This window comes from Nannobrachium achirus (assembly GCF_963921795.1).
Source record: "Nannobrachium achirus genome assembly, chromosome: 9".
NCBI classification, from domain to species: Eukaryota; Metazoa; Chordata; class Actinopteri; order Myctophiformes; family Myctophidae; genus Nannobrachium; species Nannobrachium achirus.
In genome coordinates this window covers 42,810,456-42,824,368 of record NC_137818.1, presented here as the reverse complement: position 1 = coordinate 42,824,368, position 13,913 = coordinate 42,810,456, and the positions used below count along the sequence as shown (strand labels likewise).

The 13,913-nt window shown below is 43.6% G+C and overlaps 1 protein-coding gene across 1 annotated transcript; it reads left to right on the top strand.

Moving 5' to 3' along the window:
• Positions 1-4,102: 4,102 nt before the first annotated feature.
• Positions 4,103-7,358, top strand: plagl2 (pleiomorphic adenoma gene-like 2; the record flags this gene model as incomplete). The annotated part of the gene is made up of 3 exons (XM_080733156.1): positions 4,103-4,223; positions 4,786-5,290; positions 5,891-7,358. Exons 2-3 carry the CDS (start codon positions 4,914-4,916, stop codon positions 7,356-7,358), a joined length of 1,845 nt encoding a protein of 614 aa, XP_080589282.1. The 5' UTR covers positions 4,103-4,223; positions 4,786-4,913.
• Between the last annotated feature and the right edge of the window lie 6,555 nt (positions 7,359-13,913).

Here is a 13,913-nt window from a genome sequence, read left to right as displayed (position 1 = left end):
TGTGCGAGAGTCTTGTATGGTGAGAAAAAACTGACACATTTAAAACTTGCAGATATGAGGTTTCTGCCCGACAGTGACGATATATATATTTAAGACCCATAAAAATGGGTCCTGACCTGCTGTATGGGAAACAGCGGTGTGGAGGCCGTACAATGGAGTCGGGCTCCCCAAGGCTCGGTCAAAGGAATGGGTGTCACCCCCTTGCACCCTCCCTGCTGCGACGGCCATCACAACGCCTTACAGCTGTCAGCTCCACTTAAGCACAACCAGACACACATACATACTCTATTGGAGCGTACACTAATATGCATGTATTGTATATACACATACAGTACAGTGTTGCCAGATGTACGATAATTATCGTATTTATACGATAATTTGACCCTCTGTACGATGTACAATCAATAATTCCAAAAATGCCCAAATGTACGATAATTTCGGCATATCACCAAAAAGAGCGTGAATTCACTATTTTCCCTGGCTGCTGATCTGGGATCTGGTTTGGCTTCTCAAAATAAGCCAGGAAATCAGTCAATCTGACCCTAGATCTGTATTTGGAGGAATTAAAAACACCGGTTGCATCTTTCCAGACCAGTTTCAGGCTTTTATTTGTGTAAGCTCCAGCAAGTTGCCTGCCTCCATGCAGCATATCTGATGCGTTTTTGTCACGCAGGAGTCTCAAACAAGGTCGTTTCTTATACTAAAGACGCATTTTTGGGTGAAATTACGTTTTTACGCGAGTGATTTCTCTTTTTTGGCTGTGTACGATAGTTTCATGTCAAATACGATAATTCTGAGCCTCCGGTACGATAATTCAACATTTCCCATCTGGCAACACTTATACAGTAGATCAGTGCATCTCAAACTTTTTCATGTCATGGAAGGACCTTTAAAGTGATATGTGTTTGACCAACGAACCACCATCTGAAACTATTCTGTGCCAGCATTCTGTACAAGATTTCTTGTCGTTCAGATGTTTCAAAAACATATTCAACGTTTCTAGGTTTTGTACAAGCTCTCCAGGTGCTGCGACGCAAGGTGTTGTGAGCTTGTAGATCGCTTATTTTCAAATGTATAAGGTAGGGTTAAAGTGGTTGAACTGATTTTGATGGTATATTAACGCATTTTGCTGGGGACCTCCTCAAGGACCCCAGGGGGTGCCCGGACCCTACTTTGAGAACCTCTGCAGTAGATATGGGCTGAGAGCACACGTTTACGCACGTCTGCATGCACGCACGCACGCACGCACACATTTTTGCATAGTTATCCCTAACCCTAACAATAACCGAATCATAACCTAACCCTAACCTCAAAATCCTGCAAAGATCAATCCTTAACCTTTACTCCTCACGTTAATATAACCCTAACTCAAATCATGAAATGCCTAATAATCCCAACTCTTTTCTTTTCATACAGTAAATCTAACTGAATGAAAAGAGCACTATGCACACTCAAATCTCCAAAAAAAAAAATTATTGGAGCTTTCGATCTGTGTTAAAAGGTATGAACAGGTAGCAAGTGAATGCAGCAGTGTACATGGGTTAAGAGAACATTGCTCCATTAGTTTTAATGCAGAACACACGTGTGTCAATCAGTTGAAACTGTGTGACTAAACATCAGGGGAATTGTAATCCTGGATAAACTGTGTAATGGATCACAACATAATAATTCAACAAAATTAAATACGGAAAAATGGCTGTTTTGCTCGTGAGGACCAGAACATAGTCAACACGAGGTTCATTTGTTTCTGGTTTCACTATTCTCATGGGGACTTTTGGGTCCAGGCAAAGTTAATAAAACATGGCGTACACACACTATAGTATATACTCACATTGAAACATGTATTTTGAGCGTACAGACACACACTTAAGATATTCACATATGTTCCCACTTCAAAGGCTCGCTCATAATGCAACAATACTCATAAAAACATTGTTTCGGAGACGCGAAATCACACAAAACCACATTCTGCACAGACATACTTGCACCCTATATGAACTCATTGACCACTCCCGTAAACAATTCCAGTACATTTCGAGTTGTGCTACTGCGCAAGTGCACGTGCGTGTGAGTGTGTGTGTGTGTGTGTGTGTGCAGGGCCATCACAAGGGGTAGGAAAGTGGGACTGAGTTACGAGGGCCCAAGGTGGAGGGGCCCTAGTAACTTTAGCTATTGAAAAATAGCAGATATACAAGCTCACAGCGTGGCACCGAGTGCCGTGCTGCGAGCTTGTAGATCTGCTATTTTTGAAAAGTCGTGAAAATGTGTGAAAATCTTTGAATATATGTATTTTTTAAGCGAACATTTCTAACTCAAATTTCGCTTCTGGGGGTCTCTGGAACTAAATATTTTGAGATCGGTGTCCGTGGCCAAATACATATCATTTTGGGGGTCCTTCACATGAAAAGGTTTGAGCATCACTGACATGGAAATATGGGTTTCTTGCACACATTTTCACAATTTTTCAAAAATAGCAGATCTATAAGCTCGCAGCGCGGCACTCGGTGCCGCGCTGTGAGCTTGTATATCTGCTATTTTTCAATAGTTAACATTCATGGGTGGCCCGCAGTGAATCCTTGTACCCAGGGCCCAGAATTTGGTGCGACACCCCTGCGGCTGCGTGCGTGCGTGCGTGTGCGTGCGCGCTTGACGCATGTGTGCGCGCGTGTGTGTGTATCCATGTCCACATTCCGTCACAAACACACATGGTGTTTACAGTATCTATGTGCACTCTTCATTCACGTGAGCGATGCTAGGGAGAAGGGCTGACATTGTGATCAGTGTTGGGTTGCTCTCGACCTTGGACTTGGCTGCTGTGCTTGCTGGAGGGGGTCACACGGGTCTCTGAGGGTAAATAAGTGAACTCAGAGGTGACTACGAGAGAGAGAGAGAGAGAGAGAGAGAGAGAGAGAGAGAGAGAGAGAGACATTTCTGTCTGTCACTATGTAACACAAAACCCAGAATGTTGATACTTTTGTTTTTTTAGACGGTAAACATGGTGAATCTTCTCGTGTGTGAGCAGCTAGTTTGTTACGTTGTTTGAGAGTTGAATAATTGTATCCCTCCCTCTTCCCTATACACTGGGTGGTGTGTGTGTGCGTGCGTGTGTGTGTGTGTGTGTGCGTGCGTGCGTGCGTGCGTGCGTGCGTGTGTGTGTGTGTTTTCTCTGTTTTCTTAAAAGATTACAGGAGCCTTATCCAGTTTCATAACATGTACATGCATGTACACACATGCATGCACACAAAGCTGGCATTGTGCGCTGCACTGTCATCGGAAGACAGATGAGCGATGGGGCATGTGAATATTAATTAGATTATTATTAAGCCATCGCACAAAAACACGCTGTAACCTTGCTGACCAATAAGAGACAGGTCTTTTGAAAGGGCCTTGACTGAGGGTTATTATTCAGTTCAAACAAAATATAGTTTTTTGTATTTATTTTGTTCCACACTTTATGGTTCCATGTGTCGTCTACACTAGTCAGTCAGCTCCCCCTAGTGGACATTAGCTTTTGAATATATTCTACAGACATTTTAAAATGTCACTAGATATTTTAGTCTTTAGAACAGGGGTCTTCAACAGGGGGTCCGGGACCCCTAGGGGGTCCTCGGAGTTACTGATCTTTGTGTGATAGGATCACGTTTTGACATTAACCATTTGAACCCTAGCATCCCTATTCTGTTCAGTAGAACATTAGATAAGCTTGTAGATCTGCTATTTTTGGCAAAGAGGTTTGTATCTGAAAACACAAGTTGACATGAATCCAAAATACACTGATGATTGTGCCGTCAAACAATGAAACTATGGTATCTATGGGTTGTGGGGGTCCCTGGCCTGAAAACGTTAAAGACCCCTGCACTATACAGAGGGTAAAAAAACTAAATCACACTGGGGACTGGGTTGTTGTCCAATGATCCTACTTATTTATTTGCATATTGCCTTCCAGAATTCATTACTTCTTTATCTGTAACCTTGCTCCAGTAGTTTGGGTCCTCTTTTTGTTTTTAATAAACTTGATTTGTGTTCCCCCCCCCTTTCTCTCCTTGTAGGGCAATGAAGATGCAGGGCAATATTTCCCACTCACCCCCAACCATAGCTGTTGGGACTGGGTGAGGAGGACTGAGAAAGAGAGAGAAGCAGAGAAGGAGAGAAGGAGAAAGAGAGAGAGGTGGCCAGGAGAGAGTGGTTGAGGCGACGAAGAAGAGGAAAACTTGCACAGAGAGGTAAAAGGCGCATGTTTTCGTCTCACACACTTTCAGCCTGGCGTCACTTTAGGCATGTCAGAATGGGTAAACATTTAAAGGAGTAGTTCACCCCCAAAATGACTTTTTTTCTATTGATTACTCATGCCATGGAGACTTGAGTTCAATAATATCTTTTTGTTTTTTGTCGCATTCCTAAGACAATAATAATTTTAAAAAAAGTACCCTGACGGTTTCCCCATCCACTGCCATTCATTTGGGTCCCCAACCAGGGCCATGCATTCGGGTCACCATCTGGAATCAATGGGAGCAAATTTACTATGATCACATTTTTGTCTTAGGAATGCGACAAAAACTGATTTTTTTTTTTTAAACTCAAGTGTCCATGGCATGAGTAATCAATAGAAAAAAAGTAATTTTGGGTGTGAACTACTCCTTTAAAAGAAATGTCAACAATGCTGCAATAGACCAGGCTATTTCCACTATTATTGCGTGACGCAAGTATAAAATAGCAGTAGTTAACGGTGGAAAAGTACAAAATGGGCTGCACCTTTATATGTGTATTTTTTATTTCCCACTCCAGCTCCTTGTCCCTTCCCGGAGCCTCAGCCCCCCTGAAGCACACCCTCGCCTCACACTCTTCCCACATTGAGCCTGGAAGGCAGGGGAACCACGGCCGACTTTTCATGGCAGCGGCACTCTAGGGCTGCCATGGCAGCTGCTGCCGCTGATGCCTCACACCGTATCACCAATCTGACGCCGGAGGACGAGCAACGACGGGCTTCCGCCAAGCTTTTCGGGAGCGCCGCTCCGCTGCTGCCACGGGCCGACCGAGAGAGAGAGCGAGAGAGGGAGAGAGAGCGCGCGCGCGAGAGGAACGAGGAGGAGGAGGAGGAGGAGGACGAAGAGGAGGAGGAGGAGGGGGTCACGAGAGCGAGCGGCGGCAACGAGTGTCCCGTGTGCGGAGCGCTGTTTAACACGCAGGACAAGCTCCGCCTCCACACCTTCAGCCACACGGGGGAGAAGCCCTTTCACTGCTCCCAGCCACACTGCCCAAAGGCCTTCAGCTCCAAATACAAGCTCTTCAGGTATCCTACACGCAACCTCTGAGAGGTACAGGACTCTCACCTCTCAGCACGTTCATAGGCTAGCATGAGAAAGTATGATGTGTTGTCTTTTTTTGGTTAAGTGCTGGCAAAATACAGGAAGATAATGACCAAGGTTTTACTACAGATGTCTACTTAATAATTCAAGTAACCTATTTATTTCTATGCAGAGGTAATGTAGAGGAATATATGACTGACTTAGGTGTTAAGTGATTGAACAATCGTCTTTGTCTCGTAATGGGGATCCAGAGAGAATCCATTTCAGCTTGTGGCTGTTCATCTGTAAAAATGTTTACTGAAACACATTTGGACATTTGCATTCCAAGATAGTTTCACGCATTCATGGTTGATATTTAATTCACTGTTCACTAGTTCAGACTTGGCTCTGAGTGTGAAAACCAGCTAAAAGCGCCCTCCTTAACCACTTAACCACAAAGGATTTCAAAATGTTTTGGGAAATAGTTGTTCTAATTGGGACCTCAGGGTTAAAGTGGTTAAGCTGTTCTCAATAGAAATCACCCTTGTGTAGACGTTGGCTTGGTTTGGGAATAGGTCAAATCACTCCACCTTGTTCCTCTGCAGGCATATGGCCACACACTCTCCACAGAAGACCCACCAGTGTTCGTTCTGTGAGAAAATGTTCCACCGCAAAGACCACTTGAAGAACCACCTGCAGACCCATGACCCCAACAAGGAGGCCTTCAAGTGCGAGGAGTGTGGCAAGCACTACAACACCAAGCTGGGCTACAAGCGCCATGTGGCCATGCACTCCGCCACGGCGGGGGACCTCACCTGCAAAGTGTGCATGCAGAGCTACGAGAGCACGCCCGTGCTCCTGGAGCACCTCAAGAGCCACTCGGGGAAGTCGTCGGGCGGCGCCAAGGAGAAGAAGCACCCGTGCGACCACTGCGACCGCCGCTTCTACACGCGGAAGGACGTCCGGCGGCACATGGTGGTGCACACGGGCCGGAAGGACTTCCTGTGCCAGTACTGCGCGCAGCGCTTCGGCCGCAAGGATCACCTGACCCGCCACGTGAAGAAGAGCCACTCGCAGGAGCTGCTAAAGATCAAGTCGGAGCCCCCAGACATGCTGTGCCTGCTGGGCTCCGGTTCGCCGCCCTGCTCCATCAAGGAGGAGCTCAGCCCCATGATGTGCAGCATGGGTCCCAACAAGGACCCCATGATGGGCAAGCCCTTCCCCAGCGGGACCCCGTTCCCCATGGGCATGTACAACCCCCACCACCTCCAGGCCATGTCCAGTCCCGGGGTGGGGCACCCCCACCCCTCCCTGATGCCCGGCTCCTTGTCGGCGGCCATGGGCATGGGCTGCCACATGGAGCCCCCCGGGTCCCTCCACCACCACCCGCACCTCCACCACCATCACCACCACCACCACCACCACCACCACTCCCCTCCGCTCCCCACCCACCACCAGCCCCACCAGGCCCCCCAGCAGCAGCACCAGCCCCAGCCTCCCCCAAAGTACCAGCTGGGATCTACCTCATACCTGCTGGACAAACCCTTGAAGGTGGAGATGGAGAGCTTCCTCATGGACCTGCAGAGCGGGCTGCCGGGCCCCCTTCACTCCGCGGAGCCCCATCATGCCGCCTCGCCTCCCAAGGACGGCCTGGAGCCCACCTCGGGCCTGCCGGACGAGCTGTGCGGGGACCACCTCCTGTCCAAGAGCCCCGCGGTGATCGCCGAGTCGCTGTGCGCTGCTAACATGGACTTCTCCCACCTGCTGGGCTTCCTGCCCCTCAACCTGCCTCCCTACAGCGCCCCCATGAGCACGGGAGGTCTGGTGATGGGCTACACCTCGTCCGCCGCCTCCTCGTCTTCCTCCTCCTCCTCGTCGTCCCTGCACGCCGCCGCCGAGCCCCACGCCGCGGCGGTGGCCTCGGCGCCTCTTACCTCTTTGCAACCGCAACCTCAGGAGCAACAGAGCTCCGGCGGGGGTCTGGGCCTCGGACCCCTGCATCCTCTCCCACCAGTGTTCAGCTCCAGCCTCAGTACCACCACGCTGCCTCGCTTCCACCAGGCCTTCCAGTAGAGGAGATGCCCCCTTCCCCCTGCCCCGCTCACGGTGGCCACCACTAGGGCATTCACCAATAGTGATTTTTAGTATTCGAATTATTCGACCTCAAAGTATTCGAATAGTCGAATATTCGACAGGACTGGCCAAACTGTCAAATGTTAAGTAAGCAAGAGGCGAACATTGTGAAAATAGCAGATCTACATGCTCACAGCGCCTCACGTTGTGAGCATGTAGATCTGCTATTTTCACAATATTTATCTGCGGAACAGAGTCACATTAATTGTAATACCTACAATTCCAAGTGCTTGTCAGGGTGGGGGTCCCCAGTTCAAATATGTTTAATTTGGGGGTCGAGTCCTAAAAAGGTTTGAGAACCCCTGGGATAGAGCATTAACAAATGCATCCACCAGGGGCATTGACAACTCATTCTAAACAATAAAAAAATAAAAATAAGCGAATATTCGACTTCGGTGAACAACGTCGAATAGTGACTTTGATATTCGAATATTCGAAATATTTGGTGAATGCCCTAGCCACCACCCCCACAGCGTCGGATCGACTCGTCTCATGTCTCAGCTCGGCACCGGGACGGTCGCTTGTGGCTGTGGGTTCTCTGTTGGGACCGACCGAGAGGGCGGGGGAACCGAACGAGAATAAATGACAAGGACAGTCAGAACACTTAGAAGCCTTAAATGAAAGCGCACAAAAGCTTTTTGATTGAGCCTCAGAAGAAGCTAATCCCCTTTACCAAGCGAAAAAGGAAAGATTTTTAAAGAGTGAGAGAAGTTGAAGCAGCTTTTATTTGGGCTTTTCTTTCTATCCTTTTAGTTATAACGATGTATTAACCCTTTTATTATTTTTTTGTACTTCCATTTACTTCTCCCTCAACCCCCCCCCCCCCCCTCCCATCCCCTCTATTCAAGTAGTCTAGAGAGGGCAGGATCAGTAGGCCTAAAGGCGTGGTACTGCATACATTATAAAGTAAAAAATATTTAAAAAATATTACAAAAAAAAAATCGAAGATAATTTTCTTTAGTGAAAATTATCTGTATTGTTGTGACCCAGAAAAAAAATAGTTTGAAGTGGATATTTTGTTTTACCTTTATTTTTTATTTTAATTTTTTTTTGCTTTTCCAAATGTAAGAATATCCTAGAAAGTGTCAAGTCTCGCGTCCTGGACCACATTATCGAGCATCCTAACCTAAACTGTCGGCTGCAGAAAGATGAGAGAGCTTAGTGACCGAGTAAAAAAAAGACAATGTGTCAAAGCCAGAAAAGTTACCCCAGCCTAGAAACAAGTGCTCTTCCAAAAAATATATAAAACATTTATATTCTTATGATTTTTATTTTACCTTAACTACAGCTTATGAATCATGGCTCCTAGAGGCAGATAAGTTGTAACAAAAATAATTCACTAAATGAAAGGAGAAAAAAATAAAATAAAGCTGAGAAATTTTCGTAAGTGGTAAGGGTCTGTCCAGTTGCTGCCAAACCACAAAGAGGTCTCACACATGGCCACACATTTTAAAAACAAAACAAAAATAAATAAATAAAGAGAAACAAATGTGAAAGTGTGTGAGTTGGCTGGGGGGAAAAAGGGGTTGTTATGCTAGTTTTCACTGTTCCTCAAGAGAAGCACTTTTTTATTTTTAACATAAGGCACTTCACCTTTTGGAATCTCTGGCAAAACCTTGTCCCCTTTCACATAACTTTAAGAGGTCTTTCGCTGTGTAGGCCACAAGTAGGCTCTCTGCCTTGAAATGCAGGACCTTTCCTTCCTACAACGGTCTCCTTTCTAACAGTAATCTTTAAAAAAGCCCCCACATGCCCGATATGTTGTATATCAGCCTATGAAATCTATTTCTAGAAGACGCAAATATATTTCTTTTCAGACAGTCTTTTAGACAGTTGCATCATGGTAATGATAAACCCTGACATATGTGAATGGCAAAAAAAAAGAACAAAAAAAAAAAGAACATAACAATGACAGTTGAGGAAAATGTGTAAAAGAATGTTATTGCAGTGTACGAAATATCTCAAAAATGAATTATTATAATTGCTTTTTATCTCAGTAAGGTGTATTTTAGGTAGATGTATTCAAAACTAAATGATGTTTTTTTTTTTATGTCTGGCAGGTTTACATTTGTGTGTATCTTGCTGTTATTGATCAAACGACGGATGAAGTATTAGCTTTTTCCCTTTAGCTTTCTCTGTTATATCCAATCTTTACCTTTACATGTGTGTAGAGCGCAATCTGGGACTGTGGATCGATGATTTTGGTAGAAGGCTGTTAGCAGCACAGTAATCGATTAGCGTACAAGCTAGATGTACTTTTAACGTTTCATAGGGAAACCAGCATTGACAACCTATGAATCTGTGACTGTCCTTTCAACTTTATTCCAGTTGATTATAACTTAAACCTCTGTTCTTGGGTGAAATCAGCCTACAATTCAGTGGTCTAGGATCTTAGATCCTCTCTTTTTAATGAATTACTCAACACCAGGCAATAACATAAACCCAAAGTTAACGTAAGCCTCAAAGCTGACATATGTGTCATTATCTGTGTCAAGCTAATAACGTAACATAGGCGTTTGTTTATCCTTTGTTTACCAGGCCGGCGCTGTTGGCTCAACAGCTCAACAGTCAGAAGTAAATCCGAATGACTAGCTAGAAGGCAAAATTCTCATGTTATTATCTGTCATAATGTTAATAATTAATTTGGTGTGCAACCAACACTCTAACCATAGGAAAGGACCCCTTTGTCTGTGCAAATTGTCACACCACAGCGGAGCACCATTCTATAATATCGTCGTTGTCGGATGAAAACCTTATGTCCAAAACCGTTTTGCATTTATCATTTTAAAAATGATTTAAACTAGTGAAAACAGCCGATCTACAAGCACACAACGCCTCGCACCGCGAGGCGTTGTGTGCTTGTAGATCTGCTGTTTTCACTACTTTTGTGCGACGACCTTGTATGATGAAGCAGGGCTTTACTTTGCGAAAGAAAGTACAAATTTGAAACTTGGAGAGATGAGGTTTCCAGCCGACAACGACGATATCTTCGGTAAAATTAAATTTTATGAAAACGTAGATAAAAGAAGTTTCCACGTAACAAAGTTAAATGGAAGATGGAAAAAAGAAGAAAAAAACAAATCCACATTGCTGCTTTTAGCTACGGTTGTTGATGGATGGCAACTGTAGACCACTAGAACATTTCAACATTTTGCAAGATGCGCAGTGAAGCCTAAAACCTGCACACATGGAAACCGACAAACTGTTCATCAGCCCCACCCCCTTCCCTTTCTATAGTCTCTTCTCAGCTGCTTCTTTATAGTCAAAGGAAAAGGGTCTAAAAAAAGAAATGAGGCAATATTCAGAACAAAGCAGTCGACTACCTGGGCTTTGACATTCAAAGCACGGATGCGTGACTGACTAGGAGAGTATTGCTTATAGTCATATTTTTTTTTTGTTTTGATTTGTTTTCTTTGTTGTCATATTATATATTATTTTCTGTTTGTATTAAAACAGGACCTCGTAAACAACACAACACATCACCTCATTTTTATTTTTTTGATTTTAAATTTATTTTTTTTCTTACCAAAACCTGGGGAGAAGAAACTACATTTGCACAATTGCTTGTGAGAAAATAACAGTTTTATATTCAGATTTGATACTGTAGTATATCATACCCCATTGATCAATATCCCCTCCCTTTTTATTTCAAATCCTTGTCAAGTAAGAGCGGCTGATTATTATCTGATAATTACCAATGTTTATTAACTTGTTGTTGGCATATTAGCATCTATCATCCACCATATAAATTCTTGACCTTTACTTTATGCTTATTATTCTTACCCCCATCATTTATTTGATGAAAAATTATCTTAAAAGAAAATTACTATTACAACATCAAAATAATACTAATTTATCCTAAAAAAAAAAGAGAAAAAAGAATGCTCTTGGCACCTTTCACAGTATTTGCTAAATAGGCAAGATTAGAAATTGATATTTCGGTTGCAAAAAAGGAAACAAATTCTTTTTTATAAAAAAAGAATTGGCTTAAGCCAAATTTGTAGCAATCAAATTGAGCATTTATATTTCTTTTTGTATTAAACAAATTATTATATTCACTAATCCTAAAAGAAAAATTTAGAGAAGAAAAGCTGTTGGCATGTCTAGAGTTTGTCCTCCCTGGGTTTCTGTGAGCTAATCTGAATCCTAGCACTTTCAAACCTTTAAAAAAAGAGTATTGTTTTCTTTTAAAATTTTCAGCTTATAATGTTCATATGTTTTTAATTTTTGTATTGATCCTGTATATGTATGTGCCATTAGTTTGATGTGTAGATTTTATCAGCCTTTATGTATTTTTCTCCTCCAAAAGAAATAACAGTATTTTTGATAGATTTTTCACTAATAACCTTTTACATATGAGCCCCCCTTCCCTCCACGCCTGTCCCCCCTTTCAAAGTTTTGTGTGTGCGTGCGTGCGTGCGTGCGTGCGTGCGTGCGTGCGTGGGGTGGGTAATCAGCTTTGCCTCCCTTCTCTATCGCAAATATATCTAATCAAACCCCACTATAGCCAAGCGCTTTAAAGAGAAACTTGAACAACATTTCTGTCATTCTGACTCGGTGAGAAACGAGACCGTTGTCAGGGCCGTGTCAAAGCCACAAGCCGACCACAGCCTGGCATAGAAATGGAGTTGCAACAGAGACCCATCTGTGGGCCATTTTTAGACCATATAACTAACTGAACAATGGCAGGCACTGAAGATTAAGTCAGGGCCAACCCCAAGGTATAGCACTTATGGCTTGTGCCACTGGTAGAACCTCGATAGACCCTCGATGCGTGAACGAACTGTCTGAGCACTGAGCAGAACCACCATGTCGTCGTTGTCGGGTGGAAACCTTGAATGTCCAAAACCGTTTGTTTTGTATTCATCAGTTTTAAAATGATTTAAACTAGTGAAAACAGCAGATCTACAAACACACAACACGGTGCGAGGTGTTGTGTGCTTGTAGATCTGCTGTTTTCACTACTTTTGTGCGATGGCCTTGTATGATGAGGCAGGGTTTTACTTGGCGAAAAATTTACAAATTTGAAACTTGGAGATTTACGAGGTTTCTGCCCGACAGTGACGATGTGTTGATTTTTCTGTCGCGCCTATGCGACAGATTGAAATCTGATTGAAAGTTGGTGGTTTTGTACTGTGTGCCAGAAAGGTGTCCAGCCTCCGTTTTTCATCTTTGATGACCCAGTTATAGTGGGCTATCGACTTATGATGCATGATTTAAAATCATGCATCAGACCCAGTCTACTCGTTTCCATTTTTTCTTAATCAGGAAATAATTACACTGCTCAGATGTCCCCGGCCTCGATTATTTCCTGATTAGACAGCTGTAAAACCAGTATCACGTATTGTACAGTAGGACTGGAGTAAAGAACTACATAGCTATTTTCACTGCTGCTTTATAAGTTGTTAGGACAGCTGTGACGTGTAGGTGATGAATGAGACTGAAGACATTTTAACCACTTAAGCCCTATTTTAAAACATCGTTGAAAATGTAACACCCCCCCCCCCCAGAGTAGGCGATCCACAAGCTACACATATATTTGAAGGTTTTTGAGATTTTATTACATTTTTTAGACCCAGTTTCTGTAACTGTTTCATAGCTTTATAGTTATAGCTTAGCATTGTTGTAACAATACTAAGCTATAGAGCTATAAAACAGTTTCAATAGCTGGGGTCCCATAGCTCAGGATTGGGTCTGTCAGAAATCACATTGTAGTGCTACCAACATCCTCGGTAGACCAGACCATCCTGTGAATCCGGGTCCAGGTTTGAAAAAACTCCTCCTGTTCTGAAATGACGAAAGATGTGGCACAGCAGAATGCTGAGTGTTAATTGAACTGAATTGTTCATTGTGTTAAATGAAAGCCTGATTCATACGTTGTCGCACCGCGGTGTCGCGTGCCAAGAATTGCTGAACTACAGGCTCACAACACGTTACTGATGTGACCTTGTAGTTTTGCTGATTTTGAATTAGGCATAAATTGGGCACAACACCCAGGATTTTACCGTGTGATACCAGACGGGCACCGACCGACACACTCTGACACACTTTGATAAAACGCACCCTCCTTTTAATGTCTGTCAATCTTGCCCTGACTTCTGACAGTATTGTGGTTCTGTTCCTCGCCTTGGCTGTAGCGCCATTACCTCGTCTGCACCTACTAGGGATGCACTTATCCTCACCTTCCTCTTTTACTAGTAGGTGCAGAAAACATTTTTTAAGGGAATTTTATTCATCAGTTTAAGCCTGAGAAGAAAGAAAATCGATTGGATTTTAATATAGCTATCTTCCTTTTCTTCTTCTTTTTTGTTTTTTGCTTTTTAGTGAGGAAACTGGGTACTGTCTGATGCAGACAACATCCAATATGTAGTTTATATATTTCTAGCTTAAAATGTACGTCTTGCATTCCAAGCTCTTTGTGTATCTCTTGTTTAGCGACATAGCCCATTTTCATTTTTACTACTTGCTATCACAGCCACCTCTGGAGAAAAAGAA